A 21,976-nucleotide genomic window follows, 5' to 3' on the forward strand; every position below is an offset into this window, starting at 1 on the left:
TCCAAATTGAACCTTAATCCTCACTATTATCGAATTGGAGTTTCAATGGCAAGGTCATGAGCTTTGTCCAAAGTTATGGCAAGAAATCAATTATCTCCCTCCTTATATAATAGATTTGTGTGAAGAATGAATATGCTTTTGGGTCAAATTTGGAAGGAGTGTTTTAGTCTTTTAGATCAATCTAAAATCAAGGGCCTAAAATTGTACAAGTGGCTTAAGGAGAGCTCACAAAAGTTTTGCTTTTCTAAAAAGCACGTTTCAAACCCTTGGATCTTCATAAAGATCAACGCTTATAATCACGACACATGGCTTAACGAGGGCTTAGAAAAGGAAAACTTCCTTCTAGGCTGCCTAGAGTAAAAACACACAAGTGGACCAATCGACAATTCACAATAAAAACTTAAAAAAATTCTGAAATTTGCCCATCTCAAAACTGAAGCCTTCACTAAGGCTACCTACGACAGGGCAAAAAGGAACATGCAAAATGCATTAAATAGATGCGGGGCTTAAAGGATCCAACGCCGGATGGCAACCACGTGGCAAGAAATCGATTGGATGGTCGAGTGCCCAGCACGAGGGCGTGTGGCAAGGCTCGAATAGGTGGGTGCCACGTGGGAAAAAGGGTTCGGATAGAGGGCCATGTGGCAGGGCTGGGAGAGAGAGGCAGGGCGGTGCACCGATGTGGCAAGGATGGGTCCAAGGCAAGGATGTGCCACGACGGCAGACGCGCGTGCAAAAAGAGAGAGGACACCGGGGGGCTGAGGCTCGGGGATGCCGAGCCGGAAGGAGAGGGCGACGTGGCAGGGAGACAGGGCTGTGCAAGAACGTGGCAAGAATGGATTGGCGCGAGGGCAAACGCACCTGCGGTTTGGGCGGCCGAGGCTGAGGCTCGGGGGAGGCTCGGAGATACCGAGCCTGGAGGCTTGGGGAGTCATCGTCTTCAAGGGGTTGTTATATAAAGTGGGAACTAGTTCGTTTTTTTTGAGAGGCCATCGTTCCCCTCTTCATTTTTTGCTCTGTGCAGTTGAGCTTCATCGTCCGCCATAGCCAAAGCTTTGAAATCCTCTTCGAAACCCTAGCCTTCATGGACAAGGATTTCTGGGCCTCTCGCATCTGCGCCATCAAACGCCACCAATCTCATCTCCACCCCCACTTCGGTACTCCCGCATTCGACCTCAGCTTCTCTTCTCTCTCCATTTCCCTTTCTCCCTTTCCCCCATCGCTTTGCCCTTTAACCTCTTCCTTATATGCCTTCTTTGATTCCTTGCAGATCGCCACAGCATTGATGACCTCGACGTTGACGAAGATTTGTGCCCCGAGTTTCCTTGCCCCTATTGTTTCGAGGAATTCGACATTTCAACCCTTTGCTCTCATGTTGAGGAGGAACACCCCTTCGAATCCAAGGGCGTGGTGAGTATAATCTAAAAGATCGTGTTTAATGGTTCTCTTCTTGAATCCGTCAGAATTGGGGTCTTAAACCTGTAGTTTTTGCATCCAGCCTGCTGGTCATGGTCTGTATGAAGACATGCGTAGCTCAACATTGTATGTGTACATATCAGTGTTATCATTCTGGAAATCCCCAAATGAGACACTCTTAGGGGCGTGCTGCATCCGAAAGATTTATTTCTCTTTGGCAACGTTGAGCAGACATAGCATACTGTCTACCTTTCTTTACCTTTTTTAACGTTGTTTTGAGGCTCGCGCAGGTTTGCCCAGTTTGTGCTTCAAAGGTGGTGAAGGACATCGTTGGTCATATCACGTTTCAACACGGCCATCTCTTCCGGATATCCATCAATGCTTCGTCTAATGTCTTTAACACTGTACGCTTGTAGTGAGTCTATGTCAAATTTGCGCATTAACGCTGTACCGTTTAAGTGAATTTCAGATTTCATGCGCAGTTTTCTTTCATCAGTTCTACCCTTCTTTTGTTTAGCTGTGTTCCGATGTTGCTTGTGCGCTCTCAACCTGTGGGGTCTTTGCTTGTCTATGCCGCCTAGCAACGCAAATATTGATAAAAGTTTTCTAGTATCATTGCACGGGATGTTCCCTTGACATTCTCACTTTCAGCGGAGGCGGAGGTTCAGGAGGGGTTCTGGTGCGTCCAATGGCTCTTTATCTTTTCTTGGTAAGGAGCTTCGAGAGGCACAACTGCAGGTTCTTCTAGGGAGTGGTGCTTTCAGAAGCAGCGGCAATTCATCAAGCAATCCTGCGGACTCTTTACTTTCTAGTCTTGTAGATAGTCTGCCCATCCCAGGATCAGAGGATTCCCCTAAGCAGAGCGTCCCGGCCGATAAAGCATCTGCGAAGAGCAACTGCCCTGTTCCTCAACGCAAAATCAGGTAGTACCTCTATTTTGGTTTGAAAAGTGTTTGGTGGTGTACTGGTTGTCACAATTTCAGCTACATGATCTGGACACTGTTTATGGAATATATTGAGCGAACGCTATTTGTCGAGCCAGTTTTTTTTAACCGACTTATTATAGTATTCTTTTGGTCGCTGAGTTAAAAGCAGGAGGGTGTTATCCCTTGTGGGTTGATTTTTTCTATTGTAGAGAGAATCTGCGATCATGGGGTTGTCCGGCTTGTTGTCTAGTATACTGCTTTCGTTTTAAGTGTACGATGGATTCTAAATTTGCTTGCAAACTCCCTTCTTTTCTTTGTTTGTCCGCTTGTTCTATTTGTCTATTTGTAAGATTGGATATATTCTAGTCTTATGAAAGCATATGTTATTCTTCATCTTGGAGATGCCATCATAATCCAAGGCCTCTTAACAACCTGGAAGTCTATCGCCCATGAAAGTAGCTTTTCAAAACTTAATGCAAAAAAACTGTTTCGCATAGCATAAACTTACTAGAGGAAGTCATATAGTGTCGTGGAATCTGCAGCCCATAGCACGGCTACCTTGCTGGCAGTTCTGCAGCACACTGCAGCCCCCAGAGTGGTAGAGTAGCAGTACAGGTCAAGGACAGCAACTGCACAGACTGTATGGCTTGCTGAAATCATCCGCAGACAGGCAGAGCAGGCACAAGGAGGTGCAGATGTGGATGTGGCAGGTCAGTGTGAAGACAGTTAGGCCGGGGCAGTCTCCTGTAGGCCCAGAACCAACATGGGACCTGCAGCAGCCTTCTATGGGCTCAGATCCAGTTTGTAAACTTACAGACCAGTCTGTGAAAATGGCAGGCACAAACCAGTCGGTGGAAATGGCAGTTACAGAACAGTCTGTGAATAGCAGGTATGAACCAGTCTGTGAGATGAAAGTTACAGGAGCCTTCAAGGCTATAAAAGGAGGCCTTTCCCCTCATTCAGGACCATCTCCTGTCCCAGCCAGTACTGCCGCAGCAGCAGCCCGGACAGCCAGCAGCCGTTACAGCGGTCCTAGCTTTCCATGCACTATCCTCTTATGGGCACAGTTCCCTGACCCAGAGCAGCCAACATAGCCTGTCATAGACAGCTAGTCTCAGCCTAGCCTTTAGTGAGGACCAATATGTACACCTTCTTCATTGAGGGACCAACATGTTAGCGTTAAGCCTCTTGGGGAGCCTTGATGATGGAACCATTGGTTAGTTGACGTGGTTGGGTGGCAAATCTTGTGGGTTGCTTCTGATTGGTCCATGCAACGAGGAAACGAGTGCTCCAATGCGTGCTGAGCAGAGGCGACGCTTGGCGGTGGGAAATAAGGCGGCGAGATGCTTCTACAAAGTGCAAGAGAGTAGAGGAAGTTGGTCTTTTTGTCCATGACAGGTTCGATGAGGGTCGTGCTCAGGTCGCCCTGCTTCTAGTATCTTCATGCGGGGAAGATGCTTATGTAGGAGCAAGCACAGCTTGCTAGAGTCTTTATCCGTTTTATAAGGCAACAAGCCCCGTAGGTTTGAGGCAGTCTGTCTTATACTTATTGTCGAGTTAATAGTGTAATAGAACAAGGTTTTCTTACATTGCGTCAACTTTCCTAGCACATGTGAATGTTGCAAGCAGTGAACATATGTTGTTGTAAAGCTCTGAATTATCATTCACGACATTTTATGTATTTCCTACTGCATGTAGAATTCACTTGCATTTCAAACAATATATAAGAGACTGCATGCACTAGAATTGATCTTTATTGCCAACACAACTGTCAACAGTTGTACAAGGGGTAGTTCTAGTGATTGCTTGACACCAACACAAAGAGTAGAGATAGTAGTCAGCATATCCATGATGTCTTTGCATGACCTCTCTCTCTCTCTCTCTCTTTCTCTCTGTGGGAGGTTAGAGAGAAACAGACCTGGCAAAATCTGTTCAACAGGGGAGGTAGAAGATGAGCAGCATGTACTCCTCTACGCTCACTCCTCTATGCTCACATCAGAGAAGGGTATGAAGGCAGCAGAGACAGTTTGAAGAATCTGTTGGAGCAACTAGCCATAAAGTTAGGGAGCTACTTGAAGGAGGTCTTGGAACATCGTAACGAGGTACTGGGACTAGACACCAGCTAGCCCAAACATGTACTCAATACGTAAAGGAATATTTTCTTTATCACTGGATATAAGGGATCACTACTACTTGATAGTGATCGTCAGTCGACTTACAACCATATCATATCATCTCTCTCTCTCTCTCTCTCTCTCTCTCTCTCTCTAGATAGCATTTGATGCTTCCTCACTCAGTAGTTAAGATGGACCAACGACCTTGCCTGTTACATCGGTAGCAGAGCTTTTCCCGGGGAGTAGGGAGTGGAAGTAGAACATCCAAGGTGTCTTCCACCTCTCGTAGCCTCTCCATGACTTTGCTCCATCCTTCAGTCTTAGCTGGAGATCCACAAGATCCATGTAGCACAGTTAGTGCACAGTGACAACACTAGCAAGATGATGACGAGTCTCGGACTAACAGTCCAACCCCCGGCATGGAGGAAAAGGAGGCTTCAACTCAGGAGGAAGCCCTGCCTCTATAACCTCGCCAGCAATATCTTCACCACTAGAGGCACACGTATCCCCATCAGCCATGGTTGACGCGATGCAGGCTTAGCAATCAGAAAACCTCCTCGCTCCTTGTTACAACTTCAAGAGCTGAGGGATAACCGTGATCAGACAGCCCAGGAGGTTAGAGAAGAACGCTTTGCGGATGCCGAAGAAGCCAAGGAAGCTGCCTAGAAGCCAGAAAGGAAGAAAGAAAGAAAGTTTATTAAAGTCTTCGGGAGACTGATGGGTCTGTGAGACTCTGAAAATCCTGATACAACAAGCTGTTGTAGTGGAGCTGCTAAACGAGCATCCATACCAATGCAAAATGCGAAAATGTAGAGAAGAACGTTCCGAGCAGCTCGAGAAGCAAGGGACGAATGGGATCTAGCATTGCTATTGCCACTGCTCTAGGCCAAACTAGTAGAGTAGACTAGTTCCACCTCTTCTTTTATAGGGAAGGTGGACTTAAGCAAATACGATGGATTCTGGAAAGATAGAGCTGCTAGTTCTCTTGTCTTGGCTCAACCAATTTGATAGTTATTTTTGCATTATGCATACCCAGGATGCGTCTTAGCTTCTATTCACTTGACAAGTGAAGTTGTCACTTGTTGGCACAAGTGGCACATAGAGCTTTACCATTCAGTACCTGAGGTAGTTGTGTGGAGTTCATCAAGGATATCCCCGTTGAAAAAGTACTTGAATGATTTTTGTTCTATTACAGTACGGGGTTTTCTGAATGCAGAGAAGTTAAGGTGGTTGAACCCTCCAGTAAGTTGTACATTTCAGATTTGTTTAAAAATAAAATAAAAATGGCTCTTGTTGTGACTATCTAGGTTCCAGATCCAAGTAACTAAAACCTCTTGCTTGTGGTCTCCATTATACTTTGTGATTAAGACATTTTAATCTTTTTGCCTCATTTATGACATCGGTTATGTGCATAAGATTCCCAAGACAATGTTGAAGTAGGAGACTTTGATCTTTACCTTCTTCTGCGCTGTTTCCCTTTTCCTCCCTTGGGTGCCTCTCTTTCTTCGAACTCCTCTCCTTTTTCTTCCTTTGACTCCTCTTTCAATATTTTTTCAACACGTCTAAATCCAACAAGACTGGGTTGTCTCATCCGTCCTTCTAGTAAGTCTTTTGCTTGTGCTCCTGGTTCTTGGCTGAATTTACTTTTCAAGATTGCTCCTCCTTGGACTTGTTTCAAACTAACTTCTCGTAATGGTTTTGAAGAGTTGTGCCAATCCTAGAGAATCTTCTTGAATATCATCTTTGAATGAGTCAAATGCATTGGATCTTCATCCTTTGCGTATATTTCTTCTTTTGGCTGTTCTCAGGTGTCACCTCCTCTTCAACTTCTGATTTTGATCTTGTCCACATGTTTCATAAACTTTTTCGTCATTGTGTTGAGGATCTCGTTCTTGAGATTGGTGATATTTTGGGTCCTTTTGTTCTCCATGGTGAGGTTTAGGGGAATTCTGATACAGGCAACGTCACATAATTACAAACATTGGCTTGAGGTTGGAGAACCTCAATGAGTTTCAATAAGATTGGGGGGTTTGTACGAGGCCTTAACACAGATTTTAAGGTCGAGTTTCATAGATTCTAGAAATGCTCACAAAACGTTGGAAGACTATTATCAGACCTGCCAAGATATGTGATTCTGTGGCAAGATCTTAATCTTTTTTTGAAAACCCAACCGTTCATCGTGGTCACTTTGGAAAAGGAAAAGAAAACTGAGCAGTTCCTTTAAAAGTACAGGACATTGGAGGTAAACGGTCTCCTCTGTCTTCAGACAGCTTCAAAGGCAATGAAAGAGCGGCTGTGTTTTAAATGGTCTGTAGGGATTATATATTTGCAGATTACCCTAATCAGGTTGGTAAGGTCCCTTAGCAAAGGGTAAACAGCCTATGGGACAAGCTCATAGTGCTAGGTTTGCCCATCTTCCAAAATTCCAAGTATAAAGATGAGGAAATATTCGATGTGGATGAGACTTAACAAACGTTTTGTGTATGCAGATTATGTTGGAGTTTGAGGCATCTCATGTAGATAGAGGGCTTTTCTGTGGGTGTGCCTGCCCCCTTTCAGGCTAGGTTAGGGAGAGGGTCGAGGCCTCCTTATAGGCTAGAGGCAGGGCCGGATAGGCCCAGGTTTGTGGGCAGGTGGGCCAGCCTTTTGGCTGGCTACCCAGGCACCTAGCAACCCTTTTATAGGGCTGGGGCTGGCCCTGGGTCAGCCAACCTTCTAGTCGGCTCTAGGGCTGGCTGGGGGTTGGTTCCTACTGGCTGGGGTTGACTCAGGGCTGGCCTGCAGCCCTATTTATAGGGCCAGCCTCTCCCCTTATTTGATCATCTCCTGTGAGCAGTTTTCCTCTCTTATGGGTGTTCCTGTTGGAGGTCAGCATCTCCTGATGTCACCTAGAGAGAGAGGGCCTTGATTGTGGGTGTGCGTGCCCAGTGAGTGAGGCTAGGGTAGAGAGTGAGGGCCTCTTTTTTGGGTGTGCCCACCCCGTGATTGTAGGTTAGTCTGGCTTTCCAGCGCCACATGTGTTGCCACGTAGGCCACTGAGGTTCCCACGACGGGTGCAGGGCTGTGTGGGCAGTTGTGCCTCAGTTTGCTGCTCTTAGGCGCCTCTTATGGGCCTCTTGTCTGGGCTGTGGAGCAGAGGTTGGGTTCGGCCACCTTGCTGGCCATTAGCTGTGGGGCTTGAGCCCTCCTTACAGGGCAGCAGGCAGCCCTTTAGGTGGGTCGGCCCACCTGGCCTGGTCGGCCCCCTATGTGCCCTTTTATAGGGCTGTGTGCCGAGCCCTATGAGCTTGAGTCAGTCGGCCTACATGCTGCAGCCGACTGGAGCAGGGTGAGGGGCTTTATATAGGCCCCCCCTCACTCCTTGTTAGAGCGTCTTCTGGAGCTGGAGCAGTTCTTCCAGCAGAGCAGCCAGTGGAGCAGTTCAGTCCACTATCTAGTGGAGCCTGGCAGAGGTGCAGAGCCAGTCCACAGCATCACTTGAGGAGCAGGGTAGTGGAGTAGTTCATCGACTCCCTCGTGCTCCTAGTTCACTTGGCTGTCGAGCTGTGTGTTCCGAGCTCTCGAGCAGCCCGTTGTTTCCCAGGTTTTCCCCCAGTTGTAGCGGGGTTTTCTCCAGAGATCACTTGCAGTTCTCTTGTGCCTCTCTCCTCTCTCTCCTTCTCAGTGTGTGTGTGTGTGCGCGCGCGTGAGTCTCTCTCTCTCTCTCTCTCTCTCTCTCTCTCTCTTCCGTTCATTTCCGCTGCACTTCTCACATGGTATCAGAGCCACGGTTGGCTTGAGACCTGAGGAGTGGAGGGAGTGTTGAGCCAACACACAGAGAGGAGGATTAGGGTGCTGTTCGGAGTAGTTCATCCACTCCCTCGTGCTCCTAGTTCACTTGGCTGTTGAGCTGTGTGTTCCGAGCTCTCGAGCAGCCCGTTGTTTCCCAGGTTTTCCCCCAGTTGTAGCGGGGCTTTCTCCAGAGATCACTTGCAGTTCTCTTGTGCCTCTCTCCTCTCTCTCCTTCTCAGTGTGTGTGTGCGCGTGAGGCATGCTCTCTCTCTCTCTCTGTCTCTCTCTTCCGTTCATTTCCGCTGCATTTCTCACATGGTATCGGAGCCACGGTTGGCTTGAGACCTGAGGAGCGGAGGGAGTGTTGAGCCAACAGAGAGAGAGGAGGATTAGGGTGCTGTTCGGAGGTGTCTTTGAGGAGGAGCGTGTTCAAGGAGTGGACTGGTCGGGTGACCAGCAAAGTGGTGACTTTGAAGGGTGTTTTCAGATCGGAGAGGAGGAGTTTCCAAGGGACGGAAAGTGAGGTGTGAAGGTACATTGGGCTGTCAGCCCCTTCATCCTTTTCTTCTGCCTTCTTCTTTCTTCCACCCTTAGTCACCAACAAAGGATCTAAGAGCTAAAATGCCAAAGGTTGTTGAGACAGAATATATGGACATCTTCTCTTTCAGTTCATGATCCTCTTCACTCCGACATGGCGACTTTGTCCGAGATGGCAGAGAACAAGACTAGAATTCCAGTGTTGACCAGGTTCCCGGTTGACCGGCAGTTGGATGGGCTCAATTACGGTGTCTGGCGAGTAATGATGGAGTCTGTGTTACAGTCATACGACCTGCCAAATTTCATCTTGATAGGTGTTGCCTGACCAAACCCCTTGGTGGAAGACCTTGGTATTCTGCAGAGAAAAGGAGGTCGAGATCGTGTCTCAGCTTTGGGACCTTATTAATGCTAGGGTAAGATCATTTATATTTCTTAATTATACTCCTCAAGTGATTAATCACGTGAAGCACATGACAGCGGCCAAAAGTATATGGGAGCATTTGGTGTCCATGTATAACCGAACCTCTCCCATGAAGAGGGTCTCACTGGAGGTCCAGATGAGGTTGTTGGATCCCATGAAGTCTTCATCGATGCAGGACCATATCAACAAGTTACAAGAATTTCAACAGGAGATCCTCCAGGCACAGAAGCAGACCTAATCAGAGGACATGTCTATTACTCTACTATCCCAGTCATCCTCTCTGTATGGGGCCTTCTATTCATCCTTGATCACCAGTGTAGGGTGAATGCGTTGACTTGGGAGGAATTAGTCCCCATGGTGCTTGACTAGGAGGAGCGCTTCGTCGACCGTACCTATGACAGTCAGCCTGAGGCTTTGACAATTGATTAGAAATGCAGAAAGCAGTTGACAGCTGAGGAACGAGAAGCTCTCAAGGCATCCCATACGTGTAACCTATGTGGCCAGAAAGGTCATTATTGCTGTTAGTGTCCCCAACGGAAAGTAGAGGGGTCCAGTAACCAAATGGCCAATAGTGTTACTATTGCGACTACGTATACTCTAGCCTTCTAGTAGCACGAGGCAAGTGCTGCCAGCAAGCTTTTCGGATCAAGATGGAGGATTGCTTGCTTGTTTGTGGCAGTAGGACTTGTTGATCAGGTGCACCGAGCAGGGATTCATTTATCGAGGCAAGCTTTTCAGGTGGACCTCGAGCCACGAGGAGTAGTTCTTGCTGACTCAGGTGGCAGTTTGTTACCAATTTCTATTTTGTTTGACGTAATGACTTGGCAGATTCAGAGGGGGTCTCCTAGTGTTCTGTTGCAGCTATTGTCTGTTGGAGATCCGGATGGGTCAGTTGATTGCCAGTGCGGGAACTTAGACACAGTTGATTGATCCTTGTGAGGTGTTCTATGCCGGTTGCCATTGGAGCACTAAAGTTTATCGATCTGGCAACAGTGTATGAGTTTGGATTTGAGAGGGGGCTATCTAGCTCTATGATACGGGTGCTCATCCAGGGAAGCAAACCTCCTTGTACCGCAGGCAATATCAGCTGGATTATTGTTCCAGGATCCTCTATTGGAGTCATGTACCAGTACCAACAGTTGGATTGTTGTTCCAGTTGACCCAATGTACCATTACCAGACCGGAGTGTACCTAGCCCCTGTGGCCTAGGAGCAACAGTTCCAAGTTTCCAGTGATCATGCTGAGGCGGTTCGTGGCACAAGGGGGCTTCTTCGACAGTACCTGTGGTGGTCTTTAGCGGTGGAGCATCACACGATGGGGACACTTTCATCCGGGAGTGTTCATGGTGGAATCTTCATTGGCCAGCTGCTTCAGGTCATTTGTACACCATGAGCTGCAGAGAGGGTGTTAAGAGTTTGGGGCATCTCCATGGCCCCATAGGCCCATGTTTATGGGCTGGTGGGCCAACCTTTTGCTGGCTACCCAGGCGCCTAGCAGCACTTTTATAGGGCTGGGCTGGCCCTGGGTCGGCTCTAGGGCTGGCTGTGAGTCGGTCCCTACTGGTTGGCTGGCCTGCTGCCCTATTTATAGGGCCAGCCTCTCCCCTCATTTGATAATCTCCTGTGAGCAGTTTGCCTCTCTTTTGGGTGTTCTCCCCCTGCTATATACACAGTTTTCATTGCCTTTGTCAGTGTAGATTCTCACTCTCTCTCTCTCTCTCTCTCTCTCTCTCTCTCTCTCTCTCTCTTTCTCTCTCTGTGCTGCATGCTTCCGCGCTTTCACTCTCACAGATTACCCTAATCAGCTTGAGGGTGGTAAGGCCCCTTACTTAGCAAAGGGTAAACAGCCTATGAGACAAGCTCATAGTGCTAGGTTTGTCCATCTTCCAAAATTCTAAGTATTAAGAAGTGGAAATATTCGACGTGGATGAGACTTACACTTGTTTTGTGTGGTCAAGGTAAGGCATTACAGTTTATCTTTTTTGGGGACTAATGAACTACCTCTGAATTTTTGAACCTAGGAAGTTTGACTGTCCCAAAGCTTCTGCTAGATGGTAATAAAGGCATTTCATTCTATTTGATTTCTCTCTGCATTTCCAGTCTTTTAATAGGCCCTTGAAAGTGATGGTAGCTTCTTAGAAGAAATTTTAGATTGCAGAAGGTATGAAGGTAAACGAGCTTAAGGCTAGTTTTTAGAGATATAAATCGTTTGTGTTGATGTTACAGCAAAGAAATGTACATGACACGCTAGTTAGAGCTGATGTGAGTGATTGTATGTATGTTTATGGTTCCGCTGCTTTCCTGATCTTGTTGGAGAAAAGCTTGGTTCTTATCATATCATGTGTGCTTATGGCTAATTAGAACTGTAGCAAGTGATTGATTGTATGCTTTCTCTCAAAATTTCTTTGGGTTTCCCCGGGACATTTCCTTTGCTAAATTAAAACATTTTCTATTTGTGAGCTCGCTTATATAATGTGGGTTTCTTGCAGCTATGACCTCCCTCTCTCAGCTGGAGAGCGTGAGGAAAAAGTGGAGCAAGCAGCTTTGCGTGCAAAGTTTGTTCAACAGCTGGTGCTCTCCACTCTTTTGGAGGATAGCTAGATCAATTTGGTGTACATATGCTGGCGATAAGGGTTGCTGTGAAGTCACGCATAATATTTCACATTTCAAGATGCAGTCCAACATTTTGCTACATTCAAGTTCAGGGGAATATTGTCAGTCGCATTGGGTACTTGGGATGGACTTTCTTTAAATCTTGTAATGATCTGCCAGTTGTCTGGCTTTTGGAAAAACCCTATTTTAAGTTCAAACAGGAACGGTCTGAGTGACTGGATGTATTTAAGAGCCGGAATTCAAACCTTCTTCTGGGCAAATAGTTTCAGAAACAGATGAAACAGCCGTACAGGCTCCACATGCTTTGGAAAAAGTGGATGCTGCATTAGGTTTCTGATAAGAACAACAAATGAGCCAGTTCCTAGCGTTAATCCACCTTGCTATGGGTAGTGGCAATAGCTGCAAGCAGATAGCAACTTAGCAAGGCCCATGTAAAAATTACCTGTTTTAAATCACATGCTTATTACAGAACTTATTGTACTCGACTCATGTGTTGCCATTTCTGTTCCTCTCTGCACAACTAGGGCTCTTTGGACCTAGGTTGGTGGCTTCCTTTTTTTGTGTGTGTGGGTGGGTGGGGGGGAGTAATATTTACCCAGTTATTTTGCCTTTGCGAAGCATGAATACATATAGGTATATGCCCATGTGCTCCTAGAGGCAATTGTAGTTGACCTCCCATGGTATCGACATTTACTTTTTGTATTGTTGATTTTTTAATGCTTTGGAAAAAGAGTATGGCATTCCCGGGGCATTCGTTTGAAAATATGCTGATCACTACCCTAGGGATCATGGTTCAAATCCTTACGAGGACACAACCAAGGCCGAAATGAAGGCTGTGTGTCTCTTTGGAGGCATGCTATTGCAGTCTCATAGAGATATTTTTGCAGTGGATACATTTTATTGCAGTCTCATAGACATGTTTACAGTGGACTACAATTATATCGTGTGATTAATACTCCAGCTTTTGCAAAGACTCTTATAGACTACCCTCTATTTAACTAAGGTAGAAAACTGTGAAGACGGAACGCATGGCTATTTTCTTATGGAGAGGGATTACTTTAGTCATTGGGTGTATGCATGATAACACCCTGCGTTTTATATACGTGATGTTTTGTATATGTTGCAGGATGCTTGTGTCATGTAGTGACTCTTATGTTTTTTCGGTTAGACATGCATACGGGGTGAGTGGCATAAACTTGCTAGTTATATTTGTAGTATGTCTACATACAGGAAAAATAGGGGTGTCATGGACCATGAATCGATCCAAGCACACGTATATAGATGGAAGATCCATGGCGAGTTGAGAATTGGAGTATCGATACCACCACCAAGGAGATTGCTAGTTATATATGTAGTACACATACAAGGAAAAGTATGGGTGTCACGGATCAGGAATCACTCCAAGCATGTCTATTATAGACGGTAGACCCATGGCAAGTTGAGAATTGGAGTATCGATACTACCACCAAGTAGATTGTGTATCTCATCATGTAGGTTGATATTTAATCATTGTTGCATCTAAATGGCTGCATGTGAAGAGTTGTTTATCTATTACCAATGCAAAGCAATTCTCGTTTGTAAATGATATGAGCAGGGGTAGTCACCCTCACATGTTTCAATGGGCCATCTACCATTAGAGTGGTCTCAAGAGACTAGCGTATTACGATTTGCTTATGTAGATTGGGTGTTATAATTTGAATGTCATCTTTCATGGTATGCATATGCTTTTATGAATTTTGATGATATCTATTGTCTCAATCAAAGTTCATGGTTTATGGCATGTAGGTTTCATATTTATGAGTGCCACATTGTGTATTTGGTGGATGGACCTTTTTTCATGATGGGTGTTCTTATATTATATGCATGTTTGCATGGCTTAATGGATATCGATAACTTTTTACATTTTATTGCATGGATTGTAACCATGGAATAGTGTCAAGCTCTATGCATCCTACCACTCCTTGTCAACTCCTCGCAATCATCCCCACACTTTAACTATTGCCACCAATATATTGTTTAACTCTTGACTAGTTGCACAAGCCTTTAATTGTTTATTTACACTTCTGTGCGTGCGTGCGTGCGTGCGTGAGTGTGTGTGTGTGTGTGTGAGAGAGAGAGAGAGAGAGAGAGAGAGAGAGAGAGTACATTCTTTTATGTGCATGTGTGGCATGTTATGTTCATTCTTTTGTTCATAATATAAATTTAGAGTACATAGAAGAGCTACATTGTGTGCAGTTCTCCTCTAAAGTATCTAAAGTAATGTACATAGTTAGCTACCTTGTGTGCACTTCTCTTTCGATGTCTCTCCTTAATTCTTCTAACACATGGTTGGTTTGTTTTCATGATCGATTTTTGCTTGTGGGGATTGATTGTACATGTGTTTCTACTAAAGTCTAAGCTTTGCTAATTGGCTTTGGTGGAACGCATGATTTCACAAATGGGAGCTAAGACATTGAGGTGGTTTTTGCAAACTCTCATTGATTGTACATTTTCGCAAGTCAAGCTATCATGCTCGGCTATCAACCCACTAATTCCTCATGTTGGGAACATCAATTTTGATTCCCACTCTCCAAAGGCAAGGCAATGATGGACTTAGAATTTTGAGATGTTAAACATTTAATAAAAGGGAGCACACCCATTAGATCAATCAAACATGCCTTGAGGTAGGCTCAATGCTATAGGCTCTTAAACCATGTTGGTTGAGAGAGAGAGAGAGAGAGAGAGAGAGAGAGAGAGAGAGCACCAAGAGATAGCTAACTCTAACTACTAGGGAGGACAAATAAGATTCACGCATAAACTCCTTAGGGTTAGGTTATGGTTTGTCCCATGAATTGTTTGTACTTCTCTTTGGACGAGCATAATCTACACTATCCTCAACATTGTCAAGATGGATGAGTTTGAATTCTCAATTGTTTTTGAGCCTTCTTTGTCTCGGATTTTTTTTTTGGGGGGGGGGGGGGGTGTGAGATAAGTGATTTTTGAATTACTTGAGCCTTCTTTCTGCTTGAGCTTGTTTTTGAATTCTCAATCGGTTTGTTGCTTTGTACTTGATCCTTCTTAAAGTTGCAAAGCATCATGTCCATCAAAGATACATACATAGGTTAGAAATACACCCTTGCATGATTCATGGGAAGAAAGATGAGTACCAGGACCTGACTACGACGAGTTAGAGATGCGCTCCAATGGATCTCTCTCTCTCTCTCTCTCTCTCTCTCATAGTGTGTAAAGCCACATTTACTAACTCCACTCACACACACACACATGCGCACATGTGCGCACACATGCGCACGGATGTGTTGTACGCATACACACAAAAACACACACACACATATATATATATATATATATATAATTTTTAAATATGTATATTATATATATATTATATAATACGTATATATGCATTATTTTTAAATATGTATGTATATATATATATATATATATATGTATGAAATACATATATATATCTACATAATATATGTAATAGGACATAATTCTTTTTGGAGGGCCACTAATTGTTTGGTCAATGTATTTAGCTTTGGGTACTATCCCTTGAGATTGACAATAGCATTCTAAATACCTGTTACTAATATAAATTGACAATAGCATTCTAGATAGCTTCTAACTGAATACCTGTTACTAAATAAATTCCCCTAGGATAGTAGTATCTTTTTTGAGCTCTAGAGCTTCCTTTGCCAGCAAGTACATGTGTTTACCTAATGCCTATGCAAGTGGAGCGAATATTGATGGTAAAGATTACCCAATCAATTATGTGAGTACGTAAATTGATTTTTGCAAAAAAGAATTATTCAACCACCATCAAGCAAGAGGCTATGGGTAAAATATTTTCCCTTGTTTTGCCAGACATATTAGAGATGGCGATTTCTCTTTCAAGCCTTTCAGTTTTGGATAGTGTTGAAGCAAGGGAAGGTACATCGCTTGATAGATCACTTATCTTACATCCAAGATGATGGCCTTGAAAAAAGTGTGCCTGATGATTTTGCAATCCATTCTTATTTGTATGCAGATGTTATGTGAGTGGTAGTTTGTGATTTTAAAGTATTTGTCCATGGAAAAGATACTAATTGCACTCACTAAGGCTCAACAAAAGAGATTGGTAATTGAAGCATATACTTAGATAGGATGTATGCTCCATAAAATGTTTGGAGATTCAATCTTGTGACAATGCATGTTGCCTCATCCTGCTGATAGTTTGAGATTGTTGGGGTTTTCACTTATTGATGAGTAAGAAAGTGCTATAGGTGAGATTTTGGTGATCTTATATCTTCAAGCACGATCTTAACATGTAGGCTTGATCCATGCATGGTAGTGCTACCATTCATCATGGTTGTGCCATATAAGTAAGAAAAAAGTACAAGAAGATGGATTCATCACATGCTTCAAAGAAATTGAATATAGTAGAGAAGCCACAGGGATTTGACATACAACCTCCTCATGACTAAAGCAAGTGAGTGACATCCGTTTGCCTTGTTGGAGCAAACAAGGTTGAAGGTATTCCAAGAATTGCCCTAGAAGCAAGGAAGTTTCCGCACCTACGATGCATGCATAAAGTCATTTAGAGTGGCTAGCAAGAAAATTATGTCGAACAAAGCCCAGGTAGTGGCCATGGTCCGGCTCCCGACCAACGATAACTTGCTAAAGCCATCAGGAGCAAAGTGTGACTAGCGTTTCCTCGAGTATCTTTGTTGCAAGGCCAATGCTAGCAATGGAAATGGACATGCCAATAATTTTCAGTTCCTGAGAGAGATTGTCCAAAAGGCAATTAAGACCTCACAGGGAGCAAGATTGAACGATTGCCAAGCTCCTCATGAACAACGTTCACATCAATTGGAGAAGCTGCAAGGTGGATATGATTGAGTGCTACACATTTTGATTGTTTCCATTGTCTTGTTTTGATTGAGTGTTGCACTGATCCATTGTTCCTTCCAATTATATTGTTGGTGCTACATTCCCTTGTAAGAAAATACTTCTACATGTAACACAAACAACAAAGTTTCTATAAATGAGAGAGATAGATAGATAGATAGAGATAGAGAGAGATAGAGATAGAGAGAGAGATAGAGATAGAGGTAGAGGCAAGAGAGAGAGAGAGAGAGAGAGAGAGAGAGAGAGAGAGAGAGAGAGAGAGAGAGAGAGAGAGAGAGAGATAGAGGCAGAGGCAAAGAGAGAGAGAGAGAGAGAGAGAGAGAGAGAGAGAGAGAGAATTAAAATGTATTGACGCAAACCGTTATAATAGATGGTAGCCATCGCTTCCCATCATGTGCTTTGGTGAAGAAGCTTTGATTGCATGCTTGAAATAGTAAAGGATGGAGTCTATATACTGGATGAATACAAGGGCAATAGAAAGTGAATTATTATGATGGCTTGCATGGGCTCTCATTATATAGCACCTATTGTCAGGTCAGGGTTGGTGCTCAAGTTGATTGGTACTACAAGTCAACTGTAGAGTCGACCAACTTTGGTCAATCACTGCGTAAATCAACATCCCTTACTCATGAAGCCATACCATCGGGTCAAGGATCTTACAGTTGGACCTCCACTAGGGGGTCCTTTGGCCCCCCTACGACCCCCAGCCAGGGCACTACCTAGGACCCCAGCTAATGCTTGTAACTGTGACCATTAGGCCAAGCTTGGCCTCCATCTAGTGTCTAAACTGGGACCTATTGGACATCCATACTACCCATAAAGGGGATCTTACAAATTAGAGCTAGTATGTACCTACATAATTAGATGAAAGTAAAACATTGATTAAACTTTTTGCAAAGTTTATGCATTTGTACAATGGAAATTAACGACCTTGTGTCTTATGCTACATTCCCTTGTAAGAAAATACTTCTACATGTAACACAAACAACAAACTTTCTATAAATGAGAGAGATAGATAGATAGATACAGATAGAGAGAGATAGAGATAGAGGCAGAGGCAAAGAGAGAGAGAGAGAGAGAGAGAGAGAGAGAGAGAGAGAGAGAGAGAGAGAGAGAGAGAGAGAGAGAGAGAGAGAGGTGGAGATGGAGATGGAGGTGGAGGTGGAGGTGGAGGTAGAGGTGGAGATGGAGATGGAGAGAGAGAGAGAGAGAGAGAGAGAGAGAGAGAGAGAGAGAGAGAGAGAGAGAATTAAAATGTATTGACGCAAACCGTTATAATAGATGGTAGCCATCGCTTCCCATCATGTGCTTTGGTGAAGAAGCTTTGACTGCATGCTTGAAATAGTAAAGGATGGAGTCTATATACTGGGTGAATACAAGGGCAATAGAAAGTGAATTATTATGATGGCTTGCATGGGCTCTCATGTCAACTGTAGAGTCGACCAACTTTGGTCAATCACTGCATAAATCAACATCCCTTACTCATGAAGCTATACCATCGGGTCAAGGATCTTACATTTGGACCTCCACTAGGGGGTCCTTTGGCCCCCCTACGACCCCCAGCCAGGGCACTACCTAGGACCCCAGCTAATGCTTGTAACTGTGACCATTAGGCCAAGCTTGGCCTCCATCTAGTGTCTAAACTGGGACCTATTGGACATCCATACTACCCATAAAGGGGATCTTACAAATTAGAGCTAGTATGTACCTACATAATTAGATGAAAGTAAAACATTGATTAACTTTTTTGCAAAGTTTATGCATTTGTACAATAGAAATTAATGACCTTGTGTCTTAATAGAAAAATTCATTGTTTTGAGAATTAAAAATATGAATTAGAAATGGATTGTCTACATTACTTGTCTACTAGAAGTCATAATCCATGAAAACATCATCTCCTACATTGATGTCCTTTGTAGCTTAAATCATAGTCATCTATGGTTACATGGTGGTCATCGTCCTTTCATGGGGGTAACTCACGAATATATTCCCAAAATACACTCGTTTTGTTTTCACAATATTTTGAGTTGTTTATGTAGCTTGCCACATTACCACTTTCCACACAGAATTGCTTCCATTTGAGACATTGCATTTCTCTTGCTACCTTTACCTTCATCTTCACCTTGGTTTTGTGGCATTGGCTACATGCATGGAGAAATAAATAGATTCAAAAAAGGCTCTTATAATGCATATATAATTTCTTGCAGTGTTTTGAAATATATTTATAATATCTTGAAATAGGGAGTGTCCTTCTATACCATAGGCTATTTCCTACTGGCTCAAGGTTTAAGTCATCATTATTTGAATCTCCAAATGAAAATGCCTTTAAAAATATACAATTTGTAGGATAGTTCATACATCCCTTATATAGGCTATTGTCTATCAAGATTGTACTCCTATCATTGCACGATCCTCCAATGCATTCCAAACATTTTCTAATGGTTTGAACATTGCTTTGATGCCAAGTGTATCATGCCTAAAGCGCAAGGGATATTTCCACACATAAGGATGGAGACTTGTTAGAGCAAGTCAATTTCTAGCATTATGTTGTACTCTCTTTACGATGAACATATTCCCACATTCAAGCCTGTACACACAATTTCTTAGAGTTGAATGCATCCTTTCTATGGAACAATTGTTTCTTTCCAATATCATTCTCTATGTCATTTGAAGATTTCTTTTCACTTGATTTGCATTGGAGACGCCCATTGAAATCTAGAACCATTTTTTTCCTTGAATATTTTGTGTATCGAATTGTTTGTAGACCATGTGCTTCTATAGACTATCCTCTTTTGTAATGTGACAAAATTTGTCAAAACTTTTAGAGAAAGTGATTGCAAACTGGGGGAAAAATAAATGTTATGCAAAGTAAGTGATTGCAATGGGTAAGAAAAATAAGAATGGCATGTTGTATCAGTGAGTCACAAATAAGAATGGCACTTTGTACTCACATAGTCACAAGTAGAAAGATAGATCTATATCTCTATGCAAATCTCAATTACTAGATGTTTTATTGGTTTGATTCATACTCATTTAACAAAACATATCCCAATTCCTTCTATATTTCTCTGTTACTTTCGGAGATGAATACCTTGTTTTCGACCCTTGTATGCACCACCAAGGGATTTCAACGATTGTGAACTACCAATTGAGAGGTTGAAGTTCCAATTCTCCAATCCTCGTATCAATTGGAATGTCTACATGGTGCTTCATCTATTACTTTTGGCCTCACAAATTCTAGTTTTGTCATCGCTCTCTCTACTGTTGTACCCAATATAAAACAAATTTCTATCTCCAAACTCTATTTCCAAAATCATAGTACTTGATGGATTAGCTAAAGATGATGCTTTCTTCATTCCCAATCATCCACCACGGCCTAGAGGTTTTATCCTATAATAGGTTCCGGAGGATCTAATTTTGTGTCTGAATTTAGATGGCTCTTAGTTAATGGAACATCCATTGGGGGTTTTCTCCTTCCACATGGGCTTGTGTCCAAGCCTACCCATTGTTGCAAGTACTTATTTCTATCTATCATTTCCATGCATGTTGGGTCCAATATATCCACCTTCTCATCCGTGGCAACAAGAAAAATGCAATACCTCTTTGAAAGATTTGTTTGCTTGATCACAATGCGACCATCAAACACATCCACAATGTAATCATGATCCATGTGGCAAAATAGCTCTATAAGTCTTTTTCAATATGGCATGCCCCACTTATGTGAGTGTTTGTGAGGTGTGTGGGGTTTCTTATGAAAACAAATTCAGTATAGATTTTCACAAAGAGGATAAGGTTAAGGAAGCATGTCAACTCTTCTAAAGACCATGGATCACTCGAAATCATGCTGTCAAATATAACGACTCCAACATGTGTACCTATATTAGCTTTTTGATGAAGTTCTCATTACTTCCAATGACTATCGAGTCATCCACATATAATAGTGCCATAGTGGTATCTTCCCCTTTAACTCTGTAGTAGAATATATGATTTCCATAAGATTGTGTATATCTACGATTAGCAAAATATTTGTCAATACTCCTCTTAAAAGGTTTTAATGCTTGTTCCAAACCATAGAGACTCTTCTTTAGGTTGCATACTTGATTTGCTTGTTTGGTTTAAACATATCCATAAGGTTGTTGCAATATCTAATAGAATCCATTTTGGCTATTGGAGCATAAGTTTCTTCATAGACTTCAACAAAATGTTGTTGTATAATATGCCTCACTGAAGGTCTCGCAACTCCTCATCGAGTGCGTCAAGGAACTTAAACATACTTGCGGTGAGGATTGCAGTGCATGGAGCTTGTGGTAATTTTGCATAGTCCTCTCTCTCAAACATTGTCTCTGTCTTCTTTCTTTTTGGATCTCCTTCTCTAAGAGGCTCCAATTATGCGATGCTGGGGAGTTTTCCTTTGATATACATCGTGCAAATTAAAATCCCTATGTGCTTGAAGGCATATTTATGCATGTTGTCCACCCAATCATCTCTGGAAAAGTCCAACAGGATCTGGGGATGCATAAAACAACATCAAAACACATACCTATAAACTTTAAATAATATGCAATAACTATTGAACATTTTACTAGAGTGATAGAGATGCATGTATTTTCCATGTCATATAGGCTCTGATTGCCCTTGTTGGGTTTAATGGGAAGTTGAAAGCTACCCATTTCCATCTAGGTTGTTGAAGTTGTCTCATGTAATGTGCTCCCCTCATTTGCCTTCCATGAATGATGTTGAATAATCTTTTTGATATAGATACATGCTATTGGATTTGTAGAAAAGCTTATGAAGGCTCAAGGGCTTCATCACTACCGGGTGGTCACTTTAGATTTCGTTCTTGCAATACATCCTTATTAACAAGCAACCATGTAGTCCTACTAATCCTAGATGGAGGATCCATTATGATGACATGAGTAGCCATGCTCGCTCTTTTGTAAAAGGGACCTCCAATCCATTCAAGGTTGTTTCATAAGTAGTAGGTTTTTTATCCATGTTGAATATGTACCAAAGAAAGAAGAAAGACACATTAATATATAGTGTATTCTTCCTCCATTAAATACGGGCTTATGTAATTATCATTTGTAAATCATATAACTCAACAAATAATCACTACCACGTTAGCCTTTATGGCAACATGACTCCATGCATCATTGCATTTAGCTTTCTTACTAGCATAGCTTGAGTACAAAGTTCTAATTCTAAACTAACCCTGCAAATCCTTAACTCCAAGAGACAATCAAAGTCACGTTTCCACCCTCTCCAAAATGCCAATTCTCTCAAAAAACTCATGTA

The 21,976-nt window shown here is 43.0% G+C and overlaps 1 protein-coding gene across 1 annotated transcript; it reads left to right on the forward strand.

The window, feature by feature from the left end:
• The first annotated feature begins 991 nt into the window (after positions 1-991).
• On the forward strand, positions 992-12,113 carry LOC147899271 (protein DEHYDRATION-INDUCED 19 homolog 4-like). The gene is made up of 4 exons (XM_087378270.1): positions 992-1,157; positions 1,271-1,410; positions 1,707-2,339; positions 11,674-12,113. Exons 1-3 carry the CDS (start codon positions 1,085-1,087, stop codon positions 1,830-1,832), a joined length of 339 nt encoding a protein of 112 aa, XP_087234396.1. The 5' UTR covers positions 992-1,084; the 3' UTR covers positions 1,833-2,339; positions 11,674-12,113.
• The last annotated feature ends 9,863 nt before the right edge of the window (positions 12,114-21,976 follow it).

The sequence above is a fragment of the Dipteris shenzhenensis genome, chromosome 8 (genome assembly GCF_047967505.1).
Source record: "Dipteris shenzhenensis isolate YYH24624 ecotype China chromosome 8, Dip_SZ_1.0, whole genome shotgun sequence".
Taxonomy (NCBI): domain Eukaryota; kingdom Viridiplantae; phylum Streptophyta; class Polypodiopsida; order Gleicheniales; family Dipteridaceae; genus Dipteris; species Dipteris shenzhenensis.

What these genes read in the sequence shown, in the direction of transcription:
- LOC147899271 (XM_087378270.1), top strand. Translation starts at nt 1,085, where the DNA reads ATGGACAAGGATTTCTGGGCCTCTCGCATCTGCGCCATCAAACGCCAC. An exon ending in TCATCTCCACCCCCACTTCG is followed by an intron (nt 1,158 to 1,270) that starts GTACTCCCGCAT and finishes GATTCCTTGCAG; the next exon opens with ATCGCCACAGCATTGATGAC. An exon ending in CCTTCGAATCCAAGGGCGTG is followed by an intron (nt 1,411 to 1,706) that starts GTGAGTATAATC and finishes AGGCTCGCGCAG; the next exon opens with GTTTGCCCAGTTTGTGCTTC.